We start from the raw sequence: 22500 nt of genomic DNA, 5'->3' as shown, positions 1-22500 counted from the left end.
AGCAATCCAACCATCCAATATTTGGCTTTGTTTTGCGACTTTCAAGTTTTCGACTCCCATGTATCCACGAAGGGACATGTTTCCCCCGACTAGAATTGACAACTGGAGTGCCGTGTGGAGCAGGTTCGGGAACATGTCGCGCTGTGATTGCGTGCAAAGGGCAAACTCCCAGCCTGACCAATGGCCACCTGGCACAGGGGAAGCCTGGCCGATGACCTGGGCAGGAGGAGCAGGGGCAGGATAAAGTTGGAAAAAGTTGACAAAATTTGCCTTCTCATCAACCTCTGCCTGACCACATCTGCAAGGTCAATCCAAGGGAAGTCTTGCAACCTGCGAACAGCTTGCGTTGTTGTGACCACGCCTTTGAGCATCCAGAATTCAGTTTGCAGTCATAGGAGAGAGAAGCTCAGAGAGATGGGTTGGACTTCCCCTGCCAGCATGTTGAACATGTGCTAATACGCCTTGCCAAAGATTCCATTCAACCCCCCCAAACAGATTGATAACCCCATAAACAGGTTAGGACCCTGTAAAAACTGTTCAGTGCGGCTTTGCTCAGCAAAATCCACCACTTGTATTTTTACTTATTGGCAAAACATTACCACATCTTTTAACAGTCATCAAACAACATCACATCATATGTAGACAGGTTACACAATTGTCTTCAAAAATATACACTTTTCAAACGAATTTTTATATTTTTTATTTATTCTTTCTTTTCAGAAATAGCTGCGTTTAGTGTTTTACCGGATCAATATTTTCACATGAAGGAAACCAGTAAAGCACCACGCTGACTCAAACTGGTCGAATAATTTACTACATTGACTACCCCAGATATTTTTAGCGTTTCTTTCATAGCCATATTTTTTCTTTCTTCTGAAATAGACATATTTACATAAACTGTGACCTTACATCATCACGAGGCTTTTCTGTCCAATCAGAGGTATAGACATCATCTGAATGCTGGAAAATGTTACATTTACACATCTGTAAATGTTGAGAGGCCGTTTCTACCTGTCTGAATCGGGTGCATCATTTATCTCACTTGTTGATTTTTATATTTTAAATAAGTTGTTTAGTTTTACTTTGATGCTGAACTTTTCAGCACCAGCTATTAAACGTGCTCACCCTCCACATGACTGGTGTTGTTACTGCAAATGCTTCAATCAACTGGGAAATCCACACAACAGGAGGGAAATGTCTGATACACCGGTGCACCACTACTGGGGCAGCAGTAGCTCAACGGGTTGAGCGGGTTGTCCAGTAATTGGAAGGTTGCAGGTTCAATCCCGGCTCTGGACAGAGAATTCTGCCGTTGTGTCCTTGGGCAAGACTCTTAACCCACCTTGCCTGCTGGTGGTGGTCGAAGGGACCGGTGGCGCCTATGCTCTGCAGCCTCGCCTCTTGTCCCTCCCCTGTTGTCAGTGTGCCCCAGGGCAGCTGTGGCTACCTCGTAGCTTATCACCACCAGTGTGTGAATGTATGTGTGAATGAATGAATGATACACTGTAGTGCCGGGGTGTACTGGCCTATCTGGCATTTTGGCACTGTCCCAGTGGGCCGCTTAGCCAAGTGGGCTGCTTGCCCAGTTTGGGCCGACACTACTCCACAGTTGGTGATCTGCAGAACATTAGCTACATGGTAACCTGAAGCTAACAGAGTCTTTCCAGGCCTTTTTAGCAAGAAAAAACGTGGTAGAGCGATAACGTAGGAGTTGTTTTACCACGTTAGCATGTAGCTAATGCCCCGCTGATCTCCGCCCATGGAGAATGAGCTGATCTGGAAGGCCAGGGCTCCTGGTCGCAGCTGTCTGGTCCTGGTTGTAATTTAACAGTCCCGGTCCATGTTAGATCTCACATTCGGCCTAGAGACAAGACCGCAGATGGCAACACCCCCCACCCCCACCACTCTCCCAATGGGGAGGGCCGACGATTCGTAAAAATGCCAGAGCCGAATTTTGGTCCCAGTCCACCCCGCTGTAGTGTAAAGCGCTTTGGAGTCCTTACTCTGAGAGGCGCTATACAAGTGCGGGTCATTTATCATTCATTTATCATCACCATATCCAGGAACTACTGCCCACATCACAGCTGAGATTCAGACAGCAGGTTTTGGATTCTTATTTCCTGATATATCTCACCCTGGATTCAATAACAGCAATGCGACTCTACCACTGGCTTGCAATGTTGTTTCATCTCAACTATGAAGTAAAAAGATCCACACAGTTGGACTAAAAATATTATTACTTACAAGTCCAGTAGCAACAAAGCCAGGTCACCATCAGTCTGTGATTTGGTAGCCTCCTTTAGCTTCCTTAAACTAGTGTAGGCCGCACTGATGTTCACGCAGGTTGTAGCTCTTTGCTTCACCTTCAAAGACATCTCTCTCTTTTACTTCCAGGCTACGCCATGAACAGAAAAGGCAAACTTCTTCCTTTTCTTTGTGTGCTTTTTATTGACAATCTGCGAACTGAAAATGCTAAGTGCTAGCATTAAAGCTAACAGCTGTAATGCATGTAACAAGCTTCTACAGGAGGATCATTGTTGACATCTTTTTTCATGTTTGTGCACATGCGCGAGTGGCTAGGTGGCAAAAACAAACACAAAATGGCCAGCTATCAATATGTGACGTAAACATTTAAAAGTTTGCGGGAGAAATCCCCGATATATAAACATTTTACCATCTAAACCAGTGTTTCTCAACCCTGGTCCTCAGTGTCCCCCCTGTAGCAGAGACATGTTTTTCATGTCTCTGCTACAGCACACCTGGTTCACATATTTGCATTGCCTCCTTAGAATGACATCAAGTGCTGCAGAAGCCTGTTAATCACTCATTCATTTAAGTCAAGTGTGTGGCAGCAGAGAAACAACATTGTTGGAAACGGCAACATAGAAAACATGCAGGACAGGGGTTTCTGAGGACCAGGGTTGAGAAACACTGATCTAAACACAGGAGGAGGTTAAGAGAGAAGCTTAAAATCTGTATTGAAGACCAAATTAAAGTTATTAAAAGCTTGTATGAGCTTTGAGATTACTGAAAACGGTGGTCCATTTCGCCAGTATTTATTTTTTCACAAATCTGTTGGGGAGACATTTTTTCTTGTTCATCAGAAAGCCCTGTGCTCTTGACTCATAAAAAATGTAAGGCTTTCAAACATCTGGAGACCTACAATAGTTTTGTTTTAAGGAAAGTTGAGCCGATCTCTTCTGAAAACAGAAAGCGGTGGTCATGCTAATAGCAGCAGTCAGCTTAGATGAGCAGTTACAGCGTTGTTTATGGCCAAAGAAAACCGATAAATCCTCACTGCAACCAAGACCGGATTATAATACGGGCAGACTGGCACAGGTCCAGGGGCCCACAGCCACAAGGGGGCCCATGTAAGCAGCAGTTTTTTTTTGTGTGTGCAGCAGTCTTAATGTTGGAGAAAAATGTTGAGAAGTTATTAAAATTGCGCCCACATTTTCTAAGTTAACACATTTCTTTTAACAATGGTAGTTTCTGCTTCAGTCCTCTACCCCCTCCCCCTGCTTCAGCCCTCTCCCCCCTCCCCCTGCTTCAGCCCTCTCCCCCCTCCCCCTGCGCAGCGGCCGCAAACTCACTGATGCGCCTGCAGCCTCTCGGAGTTCCTGCTGCTCTAAACATTAAAATAATTATTTCATTTTCTGTTCCTCACTTCTGATTACCTTCAATGGTGTCTGTTTGTAGCAACCACCAGGTACAAAAACTAACTTGTTTTTATTTGACTATTTTTCTGTCCTGCCTGTTTATTATCTTCCTGCATCTCCTCTCAGTCCTAAAGAAAAACTGCTACCTGGCTTCATATATATTCACCTTATGAGTTACCTTTGAACTGCAGTTCTAAAAGATCTACCGACCGCTAAAACAGCGATCCGTCTTCCCTAATGTGTTTGTGGCCCTGCGGATTTTTCTAACTCTACCTAAATTTCTTATATGTACCTCTCAACGTAGGACTCTGTCATAAGGGTATCGCACCATCAGCTATGTCAGCCCAGACATGAGCAGAGAAAATAGAGACAGAATAGAGGATAACTGTGTCTGGATGTGGATGGAGATTACATTTTACAGCAGCCTGATCATCATTTAAATACGTAAACCATCACCTGTCTTCTAGTCCATGCCATCAGCATTATTTTAATGTGTGTGTGTGTGTGTGTGTGTGTGTGTTTTCCACTTCAAACACTGGTCTAACCAACCAGACCAGCATGTCCAGTAACATATTAATGTTACAATTAAACAGTTTAACTTCATGTAGGCTAGGAACGTTTCACCTGCCGTGGCCCGACCGCTTCTGCTCCACATAAACTTTGTGCGTGATCAAATGTCTCTACAGGAGCTTTCTGAGCTGAAGAGCTATTCTGCCTCAGACTGGATGCGTCATGCGTCTCCATATTGGAGATGGGAACAAGCGCTGTTCAGCCAAAGTTTCATAATCGGAGAACATTTTTCCAAATGACACATCCCTCAGAGAGACCGGCTTTCCAGACCGCTTCAGTGGGAGGAAATCTTACTGCATGCGTCGTGGTTCTGCGCTGCGCTGAGAACCCCTCTACAGACCTTCAGCTCACTGTCCACCGTGGGCGCTCTGAGCCTCGCTGAGCACAGTGTCCAGTATAAAGCTCTGATGTTCTGATAGGAATCTTTTCTTGATTTATTTAGTTACCTCCGCGATGTGTGTAATGATTTAAATGTCAGCTCATCTGTATCAGTGTGCGTCGGGGTAATTCTTTCAAAACATCCAGCATCCTTGAGTTTATCCGTCAAAGTAAACAGTCAAATGGAAATATCTGTAACCTGTTATTTAACTGTTTTGCCTTCTTGTGAAGATTGTTGCAAAGAGAAACAATTAAACTTGATTAACCCCATAGCCATGCGCACTGCGCTGTACTTCTGACTGTAAATGAGGGAAAAAACCGACTTAATCGGATCATTTTCTTACCTTTTCAACATGGTTTAATGTAAAAGTTTCATTCAGTACAAACTTTAGTTACACCAATCTAAAGAGACAGAGCCTGGATTTGTATTCTGAACAGTTTAAACATGTTTAAAACGGAGACATGCGTGATGCGTCTAAAGTTCGCACCTGCTCAGCTATTATGGAAATTAAACTAACAAGATGAATAACATAATCATTTTAGGCACAGACAACACCCCCCACACTTTTGAAAAGCTTGCAACGCGCTTGCTACCAGTTACAAATTGTGAAGGGGAACGATTTTCACAAATGGCAAGAATAAAAAATGAACTGAGAACAACGCAAACTCAACAGCTCCTCAGTGCACTGTCACTGATGGCTATTGAATCTCAGCTTGTCAAGAATCTGGACTTTGATGACATTGTAAATGAATGTACTAATAGAAAGGCCAGAAAGCAGTTTTTCTGAAGGCAAGAGGAGACCAACAAGAGGAAACGAAAGAGGAGGAAGGAGACAGGAGTCAAGATGAAGAAGGAGACAGGAGTCAAGAGGAGGAAGGAGACAGGAGACAAGAGGAGGAAGGAGACAGGAGACAAACAAAAAACATGCAGATATTTAACTTTTGTGTCAACATAAGTAAGCGAGTTTTAATATTGACAATATTATGAAATGTCTTAAAAAGTGCTTCTGGGTGGCAGTAATGCTGGGGGAGGCCGGTGGGGGTGGGGTGGAGTGGGCCCTAAGCACATTGTGCCCAGGCTAGAGGTGGGAAAAATGATCGATTCTAAGATACATCGCGATTCAGCCGTGCATGATTCTGCATCGATGCAGCAACGTGACATAATGAGATTTTCTCCCTATGTCTATGTTCTGGACATGCGAGGACAATAAAGTTTTAAGGTTTTACAATTACTTCTGGGGGCAGAGTTGCAATGACATGCGCACTGCGTTGCCCTAGCGCCAATTTAAAACAGAAAAGGCGGACAGGGATACAGGGCCAACATTACCAGTAATCAAAGATGTACCCGTTACATTTAAATCGGATGTCTGGGCTAATTTCGGTTTTGGGATCCTGGATGAGAAAGAATCACTTAACACAGTATTTGTTTACTATTTTTAAGTTCAGTAATATTCTATCTTAAAGCTGCTCTATACCAAAAACATTATTTCTTATATTATTTAAGTAATTATAGGCAGCACACTTAAAACATTATTGCTCGCTATAGTGAATAGATGAATGTTCTGTTTTTCAGGGATATCGAAATAAAAAAAAATTGAAAACTATTCTACTGCTTTTATTAAGTAATGAAAAATTTAGTGTGAAGAATCGTGATGCATTTCAGACTCAAATCAAATCTTTAGACAGATAATCGGAATCGGATCGAATCGTGAGGCAGGTAGAGATGCACACCACTAGCCCAGGGTCCCCTGCAATGATAATCTGGCCCTGACCGCAACTGCAAAGCTGGGTAAGTCTTCCTTAATCTGTCCTTATTTATTTATTTATTATTGTAATGATTGCAGGTTGAGACAGATTTAAAAATACACGAAGATGAGTGTTTTTAAAAACATCTTCTCTAATTAACGAATACTTATTCACAAGGACTTACCATGGACTAAATGAACCTTGTAAACTGTCCGTTGCTGCAGGAGTCTAGGTTTTCTTCGGAGAGTCTGGGTCACTTCCTGTAATCTTAATATTTTGCGGCCGTTTACCACGTTTATCAATAAAACTATCAAGCCTGCCACGGGCCAAACAACCAACTACACAACAAGAATGATCCATCTACTAAATCCTCCTCCAAACATGCAAAACAACCGATTTAAAGCCAAAATATGCTGTTTTTGCCACGCACTCCTGTGATGCAATGCGAGCAACATTAACACTGACGTCACAAAAGATATCCGAAAACTATCAAGTACAGTGTGCAGAGTGGTGTCAAATGTGAAACTGGCCATTTCTAACTCAACAGTCACAGAAATCAATGTTAAAGCTCTACTTTAAAGTAAAAAAAAATTGTTGCTACTAATAAGCAAAAATATAAAACTGATCAAATCATTTTTTTAAAATAATGAAAATTTTATTTAGGTTTTTTCTGTTCAAATGCAATTTTTTTCTATTATTCTAGTTTGATTACTAGATCAGAATGAGCAAAGTCCGAAATCCAGACAGCGATAAAGCACTGTGAATGAAGAGAAGATGGTGATGGTGTGTGAAGATGGATAACAAACTTGGTTCAATGTCAACAATCGGACTTGGCTCTAGAGCAGGGGTATTCAATTCCGGGCCTGGTGGGCCGGTACCCAGCACGTTTTAACTCTGAACACACCTGATTTAAATCAGCAGGTAATTAACGGGTTTCTGCAGAGCCTGATGAGCTGGTGCACAAGTGATTCAACTACCAAATCAAGTGTGTTGGAGCAGGGAATCCACTAAAACATGCTGGATACCGGTCCTCTGGGACCAGAATTGAATAACCCGGCTATAGAGACATGAATGTCCCTGAAAACTAATAAAGTTTAAGTAAGAGTATAAGGTAAAGATCCCTTGGCAGGTAGGTACAGATAAAATGCAGATCACATCTGGTGTTGTGCAAGTCTGGAAAGAGTAAGTGCATCTGACATTTACAGTAATAGTTTTTTTATGTTTTGAAACCTTATATATTTTTAATTCATGAAATACATTGGTAATCCTCTGGTGTGCAGCCTAAGTTTGCTATAGAATATGCTGTCACCATTTTTGTGTCCAAATTTGTTTCCCAGTTAAGAAGTTAAATGCTAAAATAAGGGTTTTCAGCTTTCAGGCGATAATGTACACCTCTTAAATAAAAAAAAAATAAAGTAAAAAAAATTATGGGGTAACGCTCCACGCCGGTGGGAACCACCGAAGACAACTGAATGGCACATCTCCACGGGGTGACACAATTCAACACAACACCAAATGAAGCCATTTCATTGGATGAGCCGCTTTCGTTGAAAGGGGCGTGAAGTTTGTTGCTAGCTAGCTGTTAGCGCTCTCCTGAGGAGTGTGATACACAGCGAAAAAGGAGATTTAAAATTGCGTCGTCTGAGGTCTCTGTAGCCAATTTGGTTCCTCTTGTGAGGCAGACTGTTGACTGGGCCGATGGATGAAACCGTTTTGTGAAATGCTCACCCAGCCTCTGTTGGCTAATTGCATTGTGGCGTCAATGCTAACTTAGCTAGATAGCTATATGTACCATCGACATAAATATACGATATGTACATTAGCCGCGCTGGGCTAGCTAGAAGGTCTTAACAGTATTTTTATAGAGGCGTCGTTGTTGAAACGCTGCCTGAATTAGACCTTATGCAGGAATTAAAGTGGGCTTTAGTCAGCCAGTTGGTTAGTTTAGTTATGGTCGTCTCATTTAACAATCTAACATGCTTCCTTAGCTTGAATCAACGGTGAGCTGCAGCTGCCTTGTAGCAACAACAGTAGCTAGCATCTGCTTGGCATTGTGTGGTAGCAATGTAATGCTAGCCATTAGCAAAGTTGGTGACCTCACGCAGCCATCGCAGGTGGTTTGAGCTGTTTTCTGGTGTTAAACAACGAAAACGTCATGTTTTAAACCAACTTTAGTTCGTTTAGTTTTGAGCCGGGTTTACGTTGTTTGACCGCGTCTCGTGTCAGGTTAGCTGCCTGATTACTATTGCTTGTAATCATGTAAAACTAATGAGGTTAGGAGGTCAGTAATGTGACGCTGCAGAGCTGGGACGCCATTCGAAGTTCAGAAACGGACAACGCTGTTGAGCAACATGAACAACTCCGGGGTGATGCCTCAAGAAAAGATGGAGCTGGATCTGGAGATCGCATCTTCGCTGGTTCAGGCCGACGGACACCTGAGGAGATCCAACAGTGCACCCATGATAAATGGCCTCAGGTCTTACAGCGCTTACGATACTTTCCTGTAAAACAAACGAGAATCAGTGAATGCGTCGACTTTTCCCACATCTGAGTAAAAAGTCTGACTGTGTCGTTGCAGCGATAACTGTCAGGTTTTCCAGAGAGAGGTGCTACGCTGTCGCAGAAACAGCACTACAGTGGTTAACAGGCCCAACGTGGTATGTGTTCTTCACATGTCGAGTGTTATGTCTCAGTCACAGCACTGATTCTTTCCTGTTGCCTTCAAAGGTGCCCTCGTCACCCATCCGCATACCCAGCACCAGACTCCATCAGATCAAACAGGTAAGCATCAGAAGTTTCTTCAGACATAAAGCAAAGTCTGTGTTCAAGAATTAACACTTTGGATTCATCACATAATGTGTCTGAAGTGAATCCCTGGGTTGCAGAGACATGGTGTTTTTAATCCCGATGTCTAATCTGTGCTTTTTCAGGAAGAAGGAGTAGATGTGATGAACAGAGAGACTGCTCATGAGCGGTAAGCTAACGATCCCTCCAGCTGGTGGAAGATCAGACTCGGTGAAACACAAGGAAGTCGTGATTTTTCCATCTTTGTGCACACAGGGAAGTCCAAGCCGCCATGCAGATGAGCCAGTCCTGGGAGGAAAGCCTTAGTCTGGTAATACAGCACCCCTCTTCTCCAGTACTGCTGGTTTATTGTTAAAGATGTGTTTTGAACATGCATGCTTTTGCTCTCGGTCACGTCTTGGTCTCTTTTGGCTGTAAGGAGGTCAAGCAAAAGCATGCTAGAGTAGTGGTGAAACACTGGGGAGTTAACAGGGCCGCCAGTCTTTCAAGGTCAGACTGAGTTGGTAGTATAATACTCCCACAGGCCTTTTACGTGCTCGTACATCTCAGCGCTGTTGATCTGATGCAGAATCTGAAGTGTGTTTGATTTTGATGCCTTCACAGAGCGACAACGACTTGGAAAAGTCAGCGTCGTCGTCCCCAAAGCGAATCGACTTTGTGCCCGTGTCTCCGGCGCCGTCTCCAACCAGAGGAATAGGAAAGAAGGTAGACCTTTGTGTATTGTTGGGAAGCACGGTTCTTAACTCTGTGTGCTGACGTAGAAACGAGAGGATTTACGTCCTCGTGTTCAAGTTCTTTTTACTGCTCTAAAAGTTCAGTAGCCCTTAAAAACTTTCAGACTTCCGCTGAGTGGTGTGTAGTCGTCAGGTTGTGGGCCTGATGGAACACCTCGGAGAGATCCTGTCCAGGATGAGCGGGATCCAACTGGATCTTGGCTGCCCACATCCTGGTCCTGAAGTGAGGGCGGGTTACAGCCGAGCGCCCTATTGGCCGAGAAGACGATTCGCTGCAGCCTGCTCCTCTCCTCGGCCGATTACTGACCCACCATACAAGCACTCGTATGATGCTGGAAAAAACACGAAAGCTGAAAGACACAAAATAAAACAGCCACGTGTTAAAGTCATCAGACAAATTTAAATATGAAGTTAAATCATTAAATAAAAGCGACACTTTGAAGTTGACACCTCGTTGGTGTCAAAGGTCAGAAGGAAGAGAAACCAGACAGGAAAGGTCATTCCGTTCTTTAGGATCAGACAGCAGCATCACCCTTAACGCGTGTGTGTGTGTGTGTGTGTGTGTGTGTGTGTGTGTGTGTGTGTGTGTGTGTGTGTGTGTGTGTGTGTGTGTGTGTGTGTGTGTGTGTGTGTGTGTGTGTGTGTGTGTGTGTGTGTGTGTGTGTGTGTGTCAGGGTATCTGCAGGTCCTTAAAAAGTCTTAAATTTGCTTTTCCAAATTTAAGGCCTTAAAAATCCTTAAAAATGACAAATAATCCTTAAATAGTTTCCAAAAGTCTTAAATTACCAAAGACCCAATAAACAAGATTCTTTTATTTCTATAAAATTTCCATGAATTTCTAATTAGTGTTCAGCATTTTTTGTGTATGGTATTGGCGTAAGCGGAACCTTAGACGTTCGGTTGGTTGTGAAAGGGGGCTATTTTTAGATGAGCACGTTAAGCTAGTGGGAGTTTGCACCATGGGGAAGTGCAACATTAATGGTAACCGGATGGCTAATCCCACGTTCACGATGTGGTTAGCACCGGTTCCAGGCAATAGCTGGAAATTATAGCTCAAATAAAAAAATATAATAAAAAGCTTAAATTTGGTCCAAGTGGCCTTAAAAAAGGTCTTAAAAAGTCTTAAATTTGGCTCCCTTAAACCTGCAGATACCCTGGTGTGTGTGTGTGTGTGTGTGTGTGTGTGTGTGTGTGTGTGTGTGTGTGTGTGTGTGTGTGTGTGTGTGTGTGTGTGTGTGTGTGTGTGTGTGTGTGTGTGTGTGTGTGTGTGTGTGTGTGTGTGTGTGTGTGTGTGTCAGCAGCTGACAAGGCCACTCCGAGAAAATCATTTTAAAGCGAAACCTAAAATGCAAAAGCAGCTGGAGCAGTGATGGAAAATGTGTGTAAACGTCATTAGTCTCTGACTTTGTCCCCGTTCTGGGTCCCCCCCCCCCCCCCATGCAGCAGTGCTTCTCTCCATCACTACAAATCCTGGTTAGCAGTAACGGCCTGACGCCCAGCTCCATACCCAGCCCAACACGCCGCTTCAGGTCGGTTTCTGCTCCTTACCGCCTGCCTGCCTGCCTCTCGGTGGTGGCGCTGCAGATTTCAGACTGAAACCTTGTTTTTGTGCTTCTCCAGCCGGCGGAGCCAGAGCCCGATCAACTGCATCAGAGCCAGCATCCTCGGACCCATCAAACGCAAAGGTGAGACGAGGATCGCGTCTGCAGCTCATCCACGCATGACTTCTACGACTCGGAGAAAAACGGAATGTTTCAGTTAAAACCTCCACCTAGTTCAGTTATTGGGTGTTTTTGTGCCACTTTATTGGGAACGGTAATTCTCGCTTGTACCACATGACGGTTCGTCTGTCAGACGCACCAACGTAAGCTCTGTTAGCCCTAGCATGAATGGGTTTGACTCCAGGGGTGGAACAGTCTCATTTCCTGAGCCGTTCGTGACAAACCCACACAGGCACAACTATTATGGTCTGGATTTTGTCTTTGCATGGAGGAAGATAAAGATGTTGTGTGAAACATCAGTGGCTGATCTTTGGGTCTTCTGACTAATAACGAATACAAACAGTATATTTATATGCAGCCCCCCAAGACTCTTTACAGAGAAACAAATGAAAGTCCACCACACATACTTTAGTAACTTCAAAACTATGTCTTGGTTTTCTCTCCTCAGCTGGTGAGATGGAGACAGAGAGTCAACCTAAGCGTCTCTTCCAGGGGACAACCACCATGCTGTCATCAGATGTGTCCCACCTGTCGGAGCTCAGCTCCTGGTAAGAACCAGAACAACCAGCAGACTCCTGCTTGGACTTGGAGCTCAGTCAATCCAGGAGATGAGAGGAAACACGGAGAATCCTTTAGTGTTTAATAAAAGATAACTCGAGCTCAGTTATTCTCCAGTAGAGGAGCAGCAGGGGGGGGCGGGGGGGGGGGTTAAACTCTGAGACAGCCGAGTCCATCTCCACCATTAAAACTGCGTCTAGATCAGCCCCGATGGTCACACACACCCTCCACGGGTAGCTTCAGACGGAAAATGTGTTCATTTATGACATCAGGAAGTCTGTACGAGACCTCCCGCCGCCAGGATCCGAGCGTTTCCCTCCTGAGGAAGCCACTCGGCCCCTATCATCCCCGGTGGCCAGAATATTCCACTTGCAACTTCTGACTGGTGGGCCGCTGTTGGGGAAAAATCGAGCAGACGTACCTGGAGCTGCAGCTTGGTTCCAACACGTTTCAGATCATAAACACAGCTGACTTGTTTCATTTGGTGATGAACCACTCCTGTAGATATTAAGAAAGGCTGGGGAGACATTTCAGCAGATAGATCAGGTTGTTAGAAAGATGAAAGCACAGCGAGGAGATGGGTTTTACTTCCAGTTCTACAAACAGACACAAGGGGGCGCTATAAGCTAGCCAAAACTCCCTAGTTCCCCTTTAAGCCCTAAAGCTGGCCCATTCAATTCCGGTCCTGGAGGGCTGGTATCCAGCATGTTTTAGTGGTTTCTCTGCTCCAACACACTGGTGCAGCAGCTCATCAGGCTCTGCAGAAGCTGTTAATCACCTGCTGATTGAAGTCAGGCGTGTTGAAGCAGGGTTAAAACAAAAACATGCTGAATACCGGCCCTCCAGGCCTGGAATTGAGTAGCCCTGCCCTAAAGGCTCTGTGGCTCTCTGTGCTTCTGCTGAAGTGACTTATTTCTTCTTCTTCCACAGTCACTCCCCAGACCTGCTGGACGGCAGTCTGAGCAGCCTCAGCTCCTCCAACGACTCTCCGGGCAAAATGGAGGGAGTGTCGCCCTCCTCCTCCAGCAACTCGCCCTTTGCCTCCCTCCGGGATTTGTCTCCAAAGTGAACACACACAGACGTCCCCCACACGCGGGGACTGGCTTCCTCCTCTTCTGAGGAAACCCCGTTGTCGGACCTTCCACTTGTCTCCGCTCCACGTCCCCACGCTGACCTCCGGCCCGCCGTTTCCACTCAGCGTGTGGAGCCGAAGCCAGAGGAGTGAAACACTGTGAGCACCAGCTGCTAGTCGTCCGTCTTGGATGGTGCTTGGTTGTATAGAGATGTTTACCCCCTCCTCTCCCAGATCACTGGACAGACAGACTGTTGGACATGTCCCTTTGCCTTTGTGTGGACAGTCTAAAGATTTTGTAAGAAGATTTAACTTATTGCTTTCCTGCTTTTGTGTGAGTTTGTACATAGGAGGCGTGTCTGGCTGTAGCTGTTGGCTGTGCGGTGAATGTAACCGCAGACGGGTGGTTTTACCACTCCGGGACGTCCCTCGTGCTGTTGAAGAAGCTCTGGTGACCTGTGGTGATTTCCTTTCCTCAGGATGTTGGTCTGAAGCTGGAACGAGCGTTTGGAGCATCCAATCAGAACCCGCTGCTCGCGTCGCTCTGCACTTGTTTCCTGTGGTTGCTGTCTGGACAGGTTCTGTGCATACATACCAAGTAAAGAAATGCTTGGTTTTTCCCCTTCTAGCAAAAGTGTTCTTATTTGTAAAATTTACAAGTGTGTGCATATAAATATGAAATATATATATATATAAATGCAGCAGAGGGCGGTCCATCCGCTGCCACATTCAGTAAAGTTTTAAAAAGCAGCATTTGGAAGTAAAGGAGCTGCTTTTGCTGCTGCGGTTCATCAGGACGCCGAGTTCTGTAGTGTTCATAGCCCCGCCCCACCATGCCGATCCCTCTGCTCGGCAGCCTTACGCGTCCGTGTGCAGAAACAGGTGATTGTAACTGGTTTCCCCTTTAATTTAAAGAACGGCCCACAGTTGCTTTGCTGAATGTTTATTTTTGTATTTTGCCGAGGCGGCCCACGCGCCCTGCTGCGTTTGCTTTTACTGTTTAGGGCAGGAATTAGCACACCGTGTTAGCTGTCTGTTATAATCTGTGGAGCTGGCCAACACCTCGCCTGATGCTTGTGACTTTTGTGATCGCCATCGCAGCAGACGTCGGCTTTAAATAAATTATTGTTATTAAGGTGTGTGTGTGTGGTGCTGATCCCTCAACGCCGACACAAGTCCTTTTACGGGACACACGATGAAGCGGATGTGGAGAAACGCATCAGAAGTTGCTGTTGGAGGCCGTGGGGTTCGCTAGCGTAACTACCTGGATAAAACTAGCCAAAACGGCAAGAAAGGTCCACATACACAACAATGGGATTTTGGAATGACCGGTGACATGGGCCTGCCCCCTTTGAACTCTGGTAAACCGTTCATGTGGTTGTCATGGTAACCTTAACCCAGACCTACATTTCTCTTTTGGGTGTGACGTTCTCTCAGCTAGCTTAGATGAGCATGAAAAACCTTTTTTAGTTCAAATGAAGCAAAACGATGTTCAATAGCCAAAAATGAAGTTTTAATTCATAATAAAGTATCTAAATAAAAGTAACTCATTTAAACTGAAGAGAATAAAATGTTACTGCTAGAAGCCGTTGTCCTCGCAGGGCCTCAGCCTTAATTGTTGCTATGGTTACCCTCATCATTCTCTGGCTGATGCTTGAACATTTGTCTTGATCGTGTTTCTCTACAGTTTTTAGAGTTGTTAGATTTTCGGGCAGCTGCGTAGGCACCCTTCAAATACTTTCTAGTTCCCGTATTATTATGGTCTGTCCTCAATCGGATTCTGTTTACAAGCAAACATGTCGGCTGTATTCAGGCTTTTATTAAACACATGACGGAGCATAGATATATTACAGCTGGTGAATCACTGTGGAGGTCCTTCAGTGCACATGCACTTCAGTCTGCACAGGACAGCTTCAAAATAAAACACCAACATGACGGTTACAGGAAAACACCGGTGTGTGTTCAATAGCTTTATTTACATGCATCAGGATTCCTTCACTCATGTCACAGAATGACGACTAAAACACAGAAGAGACGGGGGGGCGGCCCTCGTGTTTCTCAGAAACTACCGCCCCCGCTGACCCACAGGACGTGCTGCAGGTTCTCCCAACAGCTCGGAACACAGCTGTGTAATTAAAGATAAGTGTCTAATGATGTACGTCAGAGAGGGTGGTAGTCCATCCTCATGGAGGCCTGGTGGAGCCTCTGGGTCACTGTAGAAATGTCCATCATCCCGTTTCAGCTCGGAGCACTTCAGGTACGAAGGATGACCATAGTAAGGAGACCTGGAAGCCATCAAACATGGATAATCATATTAATCTAAGACCATCTTCTGTTGGGATGGAGATGTAGTCACAGTTTAATAAAACGTAGATGCTTCAGTTATCTTATTGTGAAGGACTGCAGAAAACGCTGAGCAAAACTAAATTGACTGGATTTACATTTCGCTAACTTTAATCTGGGAACAAGGCAACAACCCTCCTCTTCCTCTTCTGAGTAGCCTTGATCCTCCCGCACGCCACGTTGCAATATTGTTAAAACGGACACATTTACAGCTATTTCTGTTAACTGGTATCAATAAGCTGTGTTGTACAACCTCTGATCCTTTCATTAGAGGCCAGGTGTGAGCGCGATTTCCTTTCTAACTCACCCAGAACATAAGCAGCCACCAGCTTCTTGTTAACACTTAAGTGGAGGTAGACAGGCACAGTGGATTCCTGCTCCCCCAGCGTGGGGAGCATCAGGGCGGCCATGCACACCAGTCCCAGCAGCACCGTCAGCAGACTGGGTCCTCCAGCAACTGGACGGCTGTCTGCTGAACACACACACACACACAGATGAAATACCAAGAATAAAGTAAAAAGTCCCCCTGATGTGTGTAAAAGTCGAGGCCCGAGGCCTAAAATAGGTCAGTCAGTGGTAACTAAAGACTAGACAGACATCATGCACGCCTCCTATCTATTGCTTTATTTTATTATGTATGTGAAATAAAAATAAATAAAAATACAACATGATGGGCCTGTGGCTCCACCTAGTGGTGACAACGCATCTACTCACCGGACTGAAAGGCAGACTGTTCAAAGAACTCGCCGTCAGAACTCTGCTCCTTCATGCGGCGCTCCTCGTCTAGACTCCGCGATCCGGGCGGCTCCTGCGAGGCGGACGGACGGAGCGTGGCCGTCACCTCTTTGCGGCCCAGAGCCTTTCGCTGACTTTGCTCCGACACCTGCAGTCTGAACTTGTCGTACACCCCATAATGACAAGCCCGGACGTCCCGGTGCCGGATCACTCTGTGTGGACACGGACAGTGTTACAGCTCAGGACGAACCCACAACCAACACACACACACACACACACTCACATGTCAATGCAGCATTGTGGCTTGACAGCTCCTGTGGAATCGACCACGGTGTACTTGTTTGGCGCCGTGCACAGCACTGAAGAAAAACAAACGACTAAAGTTGTAGCTCGACTGGAATGCAGTGATTTATCACTAAAACCGTGTTCAAGTCTGCTCGCTGACCTTTGAACTTGAGGGCGAACTCATAGGGGTTGTAGAGGGTGAGCACCTGCTTGTGAGACGACTGCTCATCTGCGTAGAAGACGAGCTCCGTGGGGAACACGAACACAGGAAGGCTTCCTTCCACCAGCTCAGGCTGTCGATGCTGCTGCTGCTGCATTGGCTCCAGCTCCTCCTGGTCCACGCTCAGCCTCAGCCCCCTCCCTCACCGCTGCTCCAATCACCGCCAAGCTGCTTTCGCTCCCTCCAGAGGCAAAAGGCACGGCTCTCAGCTCCTCAGGACCACCGCATGTTACTGTAAAGAGGCACGAGGATGCAAAAGCTACAGAAAAATGTTTCCATTCATTATTTTAACAACAGCCTGATTACTTGTTGAGTTAATGCACTAACAAGTACGCCCGGTCTGACCTTACTAGTAACATTCTGACAGGACTCGTCGTGTGTTTATGGTGAACACATGGACCCACAGCTGCAGCATCAGGTCCTCTCTCCCTGTTCTGCAACTTTTGTTTTTCAAACATTTGTGAGTTTTTCCAGGTAGATTTTTGACTTTTTCTTTTAAATATTTGATTTAGAAATCTCAGAAATCATGCATGCTTTTTTTCTGGAAATTGTCTTTATATTATTCAAACTCTGTGAATTTACAATGTCAGAGAAATTAAAGTTTTATTTCTTGCAAATTTATTAGGGACGGACAATATATCGGCATCAATATCGGTATCGGCCGATGTTAGTTATTTTTTAACATATCTGTATCGGTTCCATAAATCAAACCGGGCCGATATTAACAACCAAACTTTTTTCCGTCTTGTCTCCATTTGTCTGTTTCAGAGGGTGAGGGGGTGATGTGTATTTGTTTAGTCATGTGAACAGTGAATGAAATCATCTCAGAGGTGTAAATGTGTGTGGTGTGTGTGCATTATAATGTCAATTCAGCTTTAATCATTTTCATTCTATACAAAATCTGCTGATTTTAGAAGCATTAAAGTTAGCATATCGGTATCAGCAAATATGGATTATCTGGCATATCAGTGGTCTTAATGCCGGATATCGGTATCGGCCCACAAATGTAATATCGGTGCATCACTAAAATTTATACATTACAATAAAATTGGGACTCCCCCAGAGGAGCTGGCCCAAGTGGCTGGGGAGAGGGAAGTCTGGGACTCCGCCTAGGCTGCTGCCCCATGACCTGACCCGGGATAAGCAGAAGAGAATGGATGGATGAATATGATGTTTATAATGGGAATTTATTTCAAACATAAGAGAAAATTAAAGTTTTTCTGGTGAATTGGTAACATTAATCTTAGAATTAGAATGAATCTTTCCTGGGATTTCTCAGAATTTAATAACATTTCTATTTTCTGTTTGTGTCACTGAAGTAAATATATGTCAGAGGCAAACAAATAAACATCTGAAGACTTGTATGTTTTTAAATGGTAAGACCCCCCTTCCCTTTTAAAAAAATAACTACAGCTTCTTCCTGCGCCTCCTCCCACGGGGGGGCGGGGGGGGGGGGGGGGGCGGGGGGGTCTGGTCTGTTTCAGCTGCACAGCATGAATAGAGTACTTACATTTCATTAGCTGTATCATCTTTACACTGAGTATACATGTTACACATACACAAGTATGCATAGAGTAGACTTTATTGATCCTAACTTGTTGTCCTTTACATTTAGACTCTCATCTTAAGAAAGGAGAAAGGACGCTTACAGCTCCTGACACCTGCTCACGTTTCCCTTCTTCAGACTGTGATGTTGGTCACGTGCACCTTTGTTTACAGGGTTCGAGCTCGAGCCACGAGACTTGTGTCGCAATACATGAATTGTCACCCGTCAACAAATCACCATAAACCACAATAATTAATAAAAACAATAGGTTGTGTACGTCTTTGTATTGATTTAGTGATATAATCACAACATTTTGTCCAAATGTAGTTGTTATTCAGCGATGGACTGGCTCTCTGTAAAGGGTGTACCCCGCCTGATTGCTCATTGACCGCTGGAGATAAGCACCAGCCCCCTCGCGACCCTACATGGACAAGCGGGATGGATGGATGTAGTTTTTGTTTATACGTTTATGGTGGAAATATTGCTAAAATGTCATAATTTGAATCCAGCTATGTTTCTTAACACTTTATATTGTATTCACTAAACTCTGGCCCTGACTGCAAATAATATATTTATTTAGTCTGGCTTGCCAGGCTAATATTTTTGTTCTTCGTCTCATTAATAGCAGGTCTTTGTCAATAATGTGACTGTATATTAGCCTAGCATTAGCCGATAGCCACCTAACGTTGTTTTCACGGCGTGTCATCGCGGATAAAATATCACAAATTTATTTTATATCAAAGAAAGATGCGATCAGCACGTTACCTCAATGTTAGCATCTGGGTTTAAGGACGTTACCGACTAGAACATAGATCTACGCGTAAGATCCCTCCCCGTAGTTGTTGTTTCCTTTTAGCCGTTTTTCTTTATGCTGCAAGCGCCGCGGTGCATGCTGGGACAGCGGAGGGCAACCGAATACGCGATGACGTAACACGTTTATAACAAATTAAGTGTTTTAAAACTTTATTAACACAACGGAATAATAACAAAAATTCCAAAAACAATTACAAATCTTTAAATAAAGTCATACCTCCAACAAGTTATCAAAAATGAAATAAAATAAAAAAGAGAAGAACAGTGTGTCAGATATTTTATACAAAAAGTAAGGAAAAGAATAAGGGAACAAAATAGAAGCATGAAAAACAATCCAAACAAATCTCAAAGAGGACCTTTTTAAATGAAAATGAGATAAAATAAATTCAAGAAAAATTAAGCGGTTCTAAGAACGTGTAAAGTCTGTAGCAAGGGGTTTTCCCAACTGTTTCAAAGATTTTTGTAAAAAGGAGAAATCATTAAGAGCATCCCATGAGGGATCTGGCATATCGACATTTGTGTATATAATATTTTGCGTTTATAATAAGACTGTTAAACAAAATATCTGTATTTTTATTTCATAAACTTACACTAAATTAAATATTCTGAGAGAATGAATATGTAACATGACTAAAACGGAGACATTTTATTAACAGGTGAAACTTTCGGATCCACCCGTAGTGTTCATTTATTCTTGAATGTGACTTCTTAACTTAATTCTTTCTTTTGTAAACAATGTTTTTATGTTGAGGCACATCATATGCGGATGTACCTGTGAGGCAAGCCGTTGTAACATATAATGGAAATACACAAATATGTATTCTACTTAGGATAAAGCACTCTGTGTGTTATCCAGTCTCAAGCTGGTGCTTTACAGCTGACGGACAATATATATAAAGCAACGGGCTGGAGCAGTTAGTGGAGTTGGTAATTTTAGATGCAAATAAAAATAATATTTCGACATCACATTTCTTTTTAAGAGTTAGTCCATCCCCCTTGCTTCATATACATTCAACTTACTCTTTTAGAGTCGTTAATTTCAAGTCCAAACAACGTCAGCAAAAAAGACACAGAAAAATCTTCACAGTAGTAAAATTATATTTCAAGGTCAGCTGAGTGTGTTTAGCCAAAACGAACACCAAACTATTGGGATGTTTTTAAAGCAAATAATAATTTTCTGTTTTTCAGAGTCAACAAAAGCAGTTCCGGCAAACAGAAAATGTAAAGGATTTCTGAAACTGAAAAGCAGGATGCACAACTTTTATTTTATTTAACTGTATTTAACCATAAAAGTCGACAACAGCTGCGATTCACAACTGTAAAAAGTAACGTTATATTGTACGGATAATTCAATTTGAATTACCTGAAATTAACTTTGTTGAAATTCTCGTTGTGATTAGAAAACTGAAATGCAGATTTTTGTTTGAACGTCAAGCCATCATATTTTATGACAAGTCAGCTTGCCACCCAGGCTAAATTTTGGAAATTAAGGACCTATTGAAGCTTTTTGAACCTAGCAAAGGAGCGAAAGACGTAGTGCGTGTTTGTGGAAGGATGGGACGAAAAGAAGCGGAAACCGTAACAATCCATCTCAAATATCTATTACAAACCCATATGTGCTGTAGACTAGCGATGACCTTTTTATATATTTATGCTAAGAAGGGGCGTGGCTTGCCGTGTGGGGCTCGACCAATGGTGAGGCAGCTTTGGAAGCTGGGCGTTCCTATCGGTTAGGAGCAGAAGTTGAACAGCGCGAGCCGAGAAACATCCTGGCAGATACATAGAGAGCAAAGCAGCGGTCCTCATTTTGGAGGGGGGGCTTAATATAACAAATATTTATTTATACACACACGTGTGGAGTGTTTAGCCGCACGATAGGTCATGAGTGGGAAACAATAATTTTAGACAAGCATACCACTGCGGCTTTACGGTCAAAATGCCTATTTTACTTTTTCTGTTAGACACGTCCGCCTCTATGAATCAGCGCACTTATTTGGGTACGACGTTTCTGGACGTTGCGAAAGGCGCGGTTGAGGTCTTTATGAAGGTAAAGAACGACTTTACCCCGATTGTTCTCAGCAGGTTTGCACCTTTGGTGAGCTTAGGGTTACTTGGGCAAAACAGGTCAACATTAATTTATCTTGTTTTGGTCTTCTTCTTTGACAGCTGCGTGCCCGAGATCCGGCTAGTAGAGGGGACAGGTACATGCTAGTTACATTCGATGAACCGCCATACGGAGTGAAGGTAAACGCTAATAACAGTTTTACAGGTGAAGAGTCGAACGTATTTATCAGCCAGTGGCACTTTATTGTCCTTCCAGTACGCCAGTGGCGAAAAAGGTCAACATTTGCCCCAAAGACCCGCAAACCCGGAGCCGCAATGCCTCCGAACATCCAGCGGACATTTTGCTTTTGTGTGGAGAAAAGTCTCGGGCGTTGAGATGGAGGCGGGGAGATTTATTATCACCCTGTGACGTCGCTGTTTTTTTTTACTTTTTCCCACGCGCCGATTAGCCCATTGGCCTGCTACTCTGTCACTACCCCGCCCCTTACGTCAACCTTGAAATGTGATTGGCCGGTGCTGCATGAACGCTGATAAGCCCATTTCATCAAGATCTTCATCATCTTTTAATGTTAGACGAGTTCGCTAGAAAGGAATGATGTTTATTATTATTAATGTGATAATTATTAGTGCTGCTGCTGCTGTGAGCCTCACTCATCCAGTCACACGAGACAAAAGCACAAGTTTAACCTCTGAATCACAGCAATAATTTTGTGTTTTAACACCATTATTGAAACCGTCACCTCTTATGTGGCTTGTTTCATTACCTGGTGCACATTTACTCTGCTAAAAACGAACCCAATCCATGCTCTGATCGGTTTCATGCAGGGCCTAACTGGTGTCCTGCTCTCTACTTACTCCAGCCCTCCTCTAGAAGATGGATGGAATAATTGGCATTAGCCTTTAAGAGCATCCTTATTTTTGATGATCAAGACACAAAAATACTAAAGCCAAAAGATAAGATGAGATCAATGGCTGCACATTTCAATAATACTGTTATATAATATGTTACTGTAATAAAACTGCAACATTGTGAAATAATATGGTAACATGTACAGTTATTCTTTTATAACGTCAAACATTCAGACTTGTTGCCTATTAGAAATACAAAAGCCATTTTATTTTTACTTACACGCTCAGACAGGCTGATTTTCTTTCATTGTGTTTTAATAATAATAATAAATTTGATTTAAAAGTGCCTTTCAGGACAGCCAAGATCGCATTACAATAGGGGTCTGTGCTCATCATGGGTCA

General features: G+C 43.8%; 4 protein-coding genes across 7 annotated transcripts in view; 3 read left to right on the top strand and 1 right to left on the bottom strand.

Annotated features, from left to right (window-relative positions):
• Positions 1–1131, top strand: part of hprt1 (hypoxanthine phosphoribosyltransferase 1) — a 24679-nt gene extending 23548 nt beyond the window's left edge. Inside the window, 1 exon segment of the mRNA XM_015949987.3 lies at positions 1–1131. This exon segment is cut by the window's left edge and continues 4028 nt beyond it. The gene's annotated coding sequence lies outside the window, so the exon portion shown is untranslated.
• Positions 1132–7469: 6338 nt separating this feature from the next.
• On the top strand, positions 7470–14378 carry pabir2 (PABIR family member 2). The gene is made up of 10 exons (XM_015949609.3): positions 7470–8829; positions 8932–9010; positions 9081–9134; positions 9284–9327; positions 9414–9468; positions 9762–9863; positions 11336–11421; positions 11513–11577; positions 12062–12161; positions 13102–14378. The coding sequence occupies exons 1-10, from the start codon at positions 8705–8707 to the stop codon at positions 13238–13240; spliced, it is 849 nt and encodes a 282-aa protein (XP_015805095.1). The 5' UTR covers positions 7470–8704; the 3' UTR covers positions 13241–14378.
• Positions 14379–15047: 669 nt separating this feature from the next.
• mospd1 (motile sperm domain containing 1) lies at positions 15048–19512 on the bottom strand. 3 transcript variants are annotated; one of them, XM_015949790.3, is made up of 7 exons: positions 19138–19512; positions 17868–17955; positions 16767–17058; positions 16605–16680; positions 16301–16533; positions 15894–16058; positions 15048–15528 (listed from the first exon to the last, which is right to left on the bottom strand). In XM_015949790.3, the coding sequence occupies exons 3-7, from the start codon at positions 16921–16923 to the stop codon at positions 15497–15499; spliced, it is 663 nt and encodes a 220-aa protein (XP_015805276.1). In that variant the 5' UTR covers positions 16924–17058; positions 17868–17955; positions 19138–19512; the 3' UTR covers positions 15048–15496. The 3 variants fall into 3 exon arrangements, with proteins under 3 accessions (XP_015805276.1, XP_015805197.1, XP_015805359.1); XM_015949711.3 differs by lacking the exon at positions 17868–17955; XM_015949873.3 differs by lacking the exon at positions 17868–17955 and having other exon boundaries at positions 15894–16055.
• An 899-nt stretch (positions 19513–20411) lies between these two features.
• The window catches only part of ints6l (integrator complex subunit 6 like), a 13650-nt gene continuing 11561 nt past the window's right edge, over positions 20412–22500 (top strand). For both annotated transcript variants that reach the window (XM_015949488.3, XM_054738148.2), the window contains exons 1-2: positions 20412–21232; positions 21352–21429. In XM_015949488.3, the coding sequence (XP_015804974.3) occupies positions 21122–21232; positions 21352–21429 (189 nt within the window). In that variant the 5' untranslated portion in view covers positions 20412–21121. The remainder of the gene's footprint in view (positions 21233–21351; positions 21430–22500) is intronic.

The sequence above is a fragment of the Nothobranchius furzeri genome, chromosome 1 (genome assembly GCF_043380555.1).
Source record: "Nothobranchius furzeri strain GRZ-AD chromosome 1, NfurGRZ-RIMD1, whole genome shotgun sequence".
NCBI classification, from domain to species: domain Eukaryota; kingdom Metazoa; phylum Chordata; class Actinopteri; order Cyprinodontiformes; family Nothobranchiidae; genus Nothobranchius; species Nothobranchius furzeri.
The sequence above is the reverse complement of the archived record's forward strand: the minus strand, read 5'-3'. Positions and strand labels throughout refer to the sequence as shown.